Source organism: Neophocaena asiaeorientalis, unplaced genomic scaffold (genome assembly GCF_003031525.2).
Source record: "Neophocaena asiaeorientalis asiaeorientalis breed wild unplaced genomic scaffold, Neophocaena_asiaeorientalis_V1.1 scaffold150, whole genome shotgun sequence".
NCBI lineage: Eukaryota > Metazoa > Chordata > Mammalia > Artiodactyla > Phocoenidae > Neophocaena > Neophocaena asiaeorientalis.
Window position 1 is genome coordinate 6108349 of NW_020176571.1, and position 6186 is coordinate 6114534.

Sequence of the window (6186 nt, forward strand, 5' to 3'; positions counted from 1 at the left end):
AAGTGGGATGCCCTGAGGACCCCAGACTTCCACTTCCATGCCCTGGGTCCTTTCCTCTTTCCTGAGGCCTCCCTGGCCTCCAGCCCTGTTCCCTGGGTGTCCTCTGTCCTCCCTTCCTGGCTGGATTCTGGGCGAAGGGCCTCCCTCCCCACGGTCAGATCCCTCAAAATAGAAAGGCCCCATTCTCGCTAATTCAAAGATTTCACTCTGGGTGGGAGAGCTCTTCCTGAACGTCCTGCTCTTGTGGCGTGACTTTTTCGGGCTGCGAGGCTGAGGGTAGAACCTGATGGGGGAGGTCACGCACCTCATGTCCTGACGAACAATTTCTTGCGCTGTGTAGGCTCTGGGCTCGAACAAAATGGCCGCCCTCCTCACCTCAGCTGAAAGGGTTCCCAGAGGACCAGGTCAGAGAGAATCCCGGGCTGTTTCCCTCTTTCAGCGTGGGGCCCCTTAGGTAGAAGAGGCCCCCCTGGGATAAAAACTCCCCCTACCGACCGGTTTGGGGCAGAAGCCCCTCAGCCCTCAGGCCCTGATCCTGGCCACGGCGATGTCCGCCACGCAGTTGGAGACCAAGGGCCCGGCGCGCTGTAGACCCTCAGTGAGCGCTGGTTGATCTGTCAGGTAGGAGCAGGCGGGGGCCTGGGTTTGTGGGCTCTGAGGCTGAGGACTGTTCTGCATCTTTCGGGGGATTGTGGTAGGAGGGGGGCTCCGCTCTCCCCACGTGGGCGTCAGAGGCAAAGGAGAGGATGGCGGAGGTTGCAGCCAGGGAACCACAAGGGTCCCTTAGAGGGACCATGTCTCTAGGAAGTTAGTTCCTGAGAAGCCGGGGAGCAGTAGCACCCGGGCGCGTGCGGTGGAGGCCGCATCCCGCGGCGGGGCTGGAGGGGGCTGATGGGGGCCGTGGGGAGGAGATGAAAGCGCCTGTGGGACCACAGACCGGCGCTGCGGTGGGGATGCGCCCGCCTCCTCCCCCCCAGCCTCGCTCCTCAGCGCAGCCCGGGGCGGGGAGGCTCGGGGCGCCAAAGGTGTGCGGGGCCTCGCCACTCTGGCTTCTCCTCGCCTCTCTTTGGGTGTCCTGCTCCGGGCGTGGGTCTGGCCTCAGAATTTCCTTCGCTTAACCTCTGCCCCTACCTTGTTTGTACGCCCCTGGGCTTTGTGTGTGATCGTGGACTGTGTGAAGTGCAGCTGTTGCTGTAATGAGCTGCTCTGGGTCTCTCCCTGCCGCCCTCTTTCCTACCCATCCTCCCGTCATCCTCCCTTGGGGCTTCTGTGTGTTTCTCTGAATCTGTCCTTTCCCTTCTCTCTTTTTAAAAAAATATTTATTAATTTAATTAATTAATTTATTTTGGCTGCACTGGATCTTCGTTGTGGCATGCGCGTGGGATCTAGTTCCCTGACCAGGGATCGAACCCATGCCCCCTGCATTGGGAATGCGGAGTCTTACCCACTGGACTGCCAGGGAAGTCCTTGTCCTTTTCCCTTTGTCCAGCCTGCAGCCATCTCCCTGGCATCCACCCCTGGGCTCCAGGCTGTGTTCTGCAGGCTCCCTTCACATAGAGGCTTGTGGAAGCCTGCATCCCTGCCAGAGGTCTGGATGCCGGTTTCCAGGCCAGAAGGGCCTAGAGAGTAGTGGCAGCTGGAGAGAGGAGGGATGCTAAAGGAGAAGAGGCAAGGGGCTCTTAAGGTGAGCCCAGGAGAGCCAGACTCACCTCCTGGTGTCTGAGGCACAGAGGAAGGGGGACACGGATGCAGGGAGTTGAAGGTGGAGGCATCAGCGTGGGGAAGCATAGGTGCAGGAATGCACAGATGTGAGCAGAGAAACGGGGGGAGAGAGGAGCCAGGGCCTCGGGGACCAGCGGGCCCTCCCAGCCGCTCTCAGGGGCTGTGGTGTACAGGATGCTACTGTACTGGGGCAGAGCGCCTCTGGGGAGGCTGAGGATGTGGAAATCAAAGGCCAGCTCTCTGAGGCAGCAGCGGAGGCCCCAGACACCAAAGCAAACAGCGGCTGGAAACCTAGAACCTCCCCCATCAAGCTGAGGCCTGCGGTGGTTTGGGGCAGCGCAAGGAGCTGGTAGCGAGAGGTGGCCCTTGCGCAGACCCCAGGATCACCGAGTGGGGAAGAAAGAATGACCACCACTTGGGGAGAGGCGAGAATGTCCCCAACCTTGCTCAGGCATCTAGGCTGACTTTGGACCCCAGGGAAGGGCTATCCCACATGCAGACTCCTTCACTCTCCGCTCACCAAGGGCACGGTGAGTCTGGGGTGGCGGCAGTGGGACCCGCTCTCAGATGTCAGCGTGCCCTGCCCTACACTTTCACCCCAGCCTTCCCCTCTGTGCCTCCACGGCCTAGGCCAACTTGCAAAACAACTTCGCCCGTGACTAGCCTCCCTCTTCCTTTCCTGGAAACCTCCTTCATGACCTCTCCTCTTCCTATTTCCCTGATTTAAAGAATTCTATCCAGTTCCCACCATGAGTTAGGCCCAGGATAGTTCCTCTTTCAGGCAGATGGAGCAACAGGAGGGGGCTTTCCCCCTGCCCCCCAAACCTCACGAGGAGGACCAAGCCCTCAGCACCCATCTGAGTGCTAAATCCTAATCATGGATCAGTGCCCAACAGGAAACAGAATGCGTCTCAGATGGTTCAAGACCATCTGCAGAAAGAGGTGTGGACAGGGGCCCAACCAGCATGTTGAGGAACCAGATACCAGTAGGAAGAGGCAGAGTCTTGAAGGGGAAAAGGCCAACCTGTTATTTCTAGAACCCAGTGAGGGTTTGAGCTGTGGTTAGGGGGCCATCTGACAGGAGCTGCAGTTGCCAGGGGAGGGAGCGGGGAGAGAGGGAATACAGCCATTGCCAGAAAATATGCCCGGAGCCGGGAGAGAGTAAGGATCAAATACCCCAGCCTCTCTCCCCGGCCCTCCCATCTCTTGTGGGTGCTTCCCAGTGGCCAACCCCAACCAGGAGTTGGAGCATGAGGGAGCCGGGGTGATGCGCTGTGTAGGGTGTGTAGCAGTCAGCCTCCTTGTGGAAAGCAGGGCAGAGGGGAAGGAGCATGCCTGGGGGGATGCGCACGAGAAAGGCAGCGTGGTCTCCGGTGATTGGGCTTCGTCCAGGCCAGGCTCGGGTGGGTACAGACCCTTCAATGACCCATTTTAGTAACAGAATTAACATGTTGCGTACAGAAAAAAGTAATCAGTGATTTCCCCTATTCTGTTCAATTCAATTTGGTTTAAGTTACCCAAACACAACCCGAGACCTTTCTCTGTGCTCCAGCTGGTGCCAGCGGCAGCATTGCTGGCTGGACCATCACCTCTAACCCAGAGGAGATCAGGGTGGTGGAGGAGAGGTGGGAACCCAAGTCATTGCACCCGAAGGTAGAAGGTGGGATGTACCCAAGGGGGTGTCAAGTTCGGAGTGGGAGGCTGTGGGAGTTCAGAGGGGGTAGATCATTGCAAAGGTGGTCTCGGGGGAGAGAAAGACCAGGCAGAGGGGGAGAGAAAAGTAGGTCTGGATGCACAAACTCTGGGCCAGGTGCATGCCGACACTGCCCCCAAGGCCGTCTATGCTCTGAGGCCCGCTTACAGCCTGGGCCTGGAGTTCAAAGACACTTTTCTTTAAACTGCAGGACAGTTGATTTACAACGTTGTGTTAGCTTCTGCTGCACAGCAAAGTGAGTCAGGTACGTGTATATATATACATATACATTCTTTTTCATATTCTTTTCCATTATGGCTAATTACAGGATCTTGAATATAGTTCCCTGTGTTACACAATAGGACCTTCTTGTTTTTCCATTCTGTATGTAATAGTTTGCGTATGCTAATCCCAAACTCCCAGTCCAACCCTCCTCCACCCGGCTTGCTCGAAGGCACTCGAGCCTGCCCCTGCCTGCCTTCGAGGCACTGTCTGGTGGCCTTCCTTTAGTCTCTACTTCCTCCATGTCATCTGTCTTGTCCCGTTACCACATCAAGCCTCCTAAAGCTCTACAAAGACCACTCACATCTCTGCTCAGAAAAACAGCAGCGACTCCCAGTGGCCTGCAGAGCCGAGCCCTCACCCTCTAGCCTGCCTCTGAAGATTCAAGGTCAGGTTCCACGCGCCCTCCCATGTCACCCCCCACTACTTCCCTCCACAGCCCCCTGACCTTGCACGTGGCAGTGGGATGCCCCTCCCCTTTCTTTTCCAGCTAGCTCAGGGCTTTCAGACTTGAGCGTCCATCAGTCGCCCAGAGGTTTGTGAAAACACAGGCGGCTGGACACACCCCCAGCTTCTGATTCAGCAGTTCTGGGGTAGACCCGAGAGTTTGCCTTTCTCACATGTTCTCAGGTATCAGCTGCTGCTGATGACCTCTGACCACACGCTGAGAATCACTGCTCCAACCCAGTGCCGCCCATTCCTTGAGGCCTGTTCAGAACCTTTCTGCGACCCCCTCCTCCACAGCCTTGTCTGTCTTCCAAGCCCACAGAAACTCTGAAACATCACCTTTCTCCTTGTCCCACTCAGAGGCCTCATAGGGTCGGTCCGACAGTGAGCAGGGAATCGCCCTCTGCCCTTTCTCTGGCCGCGTCACTCACACTGAATCAGGCCCCAAGTCCCGGCAGTTTTATTTTGTTTTTTAAATATTTATTTATTTATTTATTTTGGCTGTGCCTGGTCTTAGTTGCGGCACGCGGATCTTTAGTTGCGGCATGCAGACTTCTCAGTTGTGGCATGCATGTGGGATCTAGTTCCCAGACCAGGGATCAAACCTGGGCCGCCTGCATCGGGAGCGTGGAGTCTTACCCGCTGGACCACCAGGGAAGTCCCAGTCCTGAGAGTTTTAATTCAGAGCTCCTCCCTCAAGTCCGCCTCTCTGAGTTCAGGCCTCATCTTGTGTCGTCAGGATTCTTTTTTTTTTTTTTTAACATATTTATTGGAGTTAAATGATGCTTTACGATGATGTGTTAGTTTCTGCTTTATAACAAAGTGGATCTGTTACACATATACATATGTTCCCGTATCTCTTCCCTCTTGCGTCTCCCTCCCTCCCACCCTCCCTATCCCACCCCTCCAGGCGGTCACAAAGCACCGAGCTGATCTCCCTGTGCTATGCGGCTGCTTCCCACTAGCTATCGATTTTACGTTTGGTGGTGTATATATGTCCATGCCACTCTCACTTTGTCACAGCTTACCCTTGCCCTCCCCGTATCCTCAAGTCCATTCTCTAGTAGGTCTGTGTCTTTATTCTTGTCTTACCCCTAAGTTCTTCATGACATTTTTTTTTCTTAGATTCCATATATATGTGTTAGCATACGGTATTTGTCTTTCTCTTTCTGACTTACTTCACTCTGTATGACAGACTGTAGGTCCATCCACCTCACTACAAATAGCTCAATTTCGTTTCTTTTTATGGCTGAGTAATATTCCATTGTATATAGGTACCACATCTTCTTTATCCATTCCTCTGTCAATGGGCATTTAGGTTGCTTCCATCTCCTGGCTATTGTAAATAGTGCTGCAGTGAACATTGGGGTGCATGTGTCTGTTTGAATTATGGTTTTCTCAGGGTATATGCCCAGTAGTGGGATTGCTGGGTCATATGGTAGTTCTAGTTGTAGTTTGGAGTTTTCTCACCAGGACTCTTGAAATCCTGCCTCCAGTGTTTGACCTCCTCCAGCTCATTGTTTGCTCAACAGCTGAAGGCATCTATCTTGTAAATCTACTCCTGTCCTTCTCCAAGTAAATCTCCCTAGCGCCCAGGGTCGAGTCCCAGCCTCCCAGTATGGCACTCAAGGACCTTCATGACCTGGCTTGGCTCCCTGGTCCTAGTCCCAATTTACCACCTGCTCTGAGAATCCGTTTCTGGTCCCACCTGGCAGAGAACCCACCCCTGGTCTGGGTACAGCATGTGTGGCACGTCCAGTGGGTGTCTTGTTTAGAGATCTGCACGTCTAGGTCCTGGCCTGGCTGTCCAGGTCCTGAAGGGGTCCCAGGCCAGGTGAATGCCTGCTGACTGATGACTGATGTCTCCCCCAGGCCCTGCCTTTCCTTTGCGGGGAGGCCCAGGTGCCTGCCTGCCTCAGCAAAGCCACAATGGACCCCGGAACCTCTCTTAGGCACCTGTTCCTGGTGCTGCAACTGGGTGAGTGCTCAGACTTGGAGTCTGGGTGCAGGTGGCCTGGGAGGAGGGGAGGATTGGGAAATGC

At 55.2% G+C, this 6186-nt stretch overlaps 1 protein-coding gene across 2 annotated transcripts in view; it reads left to right on the forward strand.

Annotated features, from left to right (window-relative positions):
• Nucleotides 1-6186, forward strand: part of CD4 (CD4 molecule) — a 21807-nt gene that overhangs the window by 1221 nt on the left and 14400 nt on the right. The window contains exons 1-2 of one of the 2 annotated variants that reach the window (XM_024733385.1): nucleotides 378-621; nucleotides 6017-6122. In XM_024733385.1, the coding sequence (XP_024589153.1) occupies nucleotides 6074-6122 (49 nt within the window). In that variant the 5' untranslated portion in view covers nucleotides 378-621; nucleotides 6017-6073. Of the gene's footprint in view, nucleotides 1-377; nucleotides 622-6016; nucleotides 6123-6186 lie in introns of those variants that run through there. The other variant, XM_024733384.1, reaches the window with a different exon arrangement.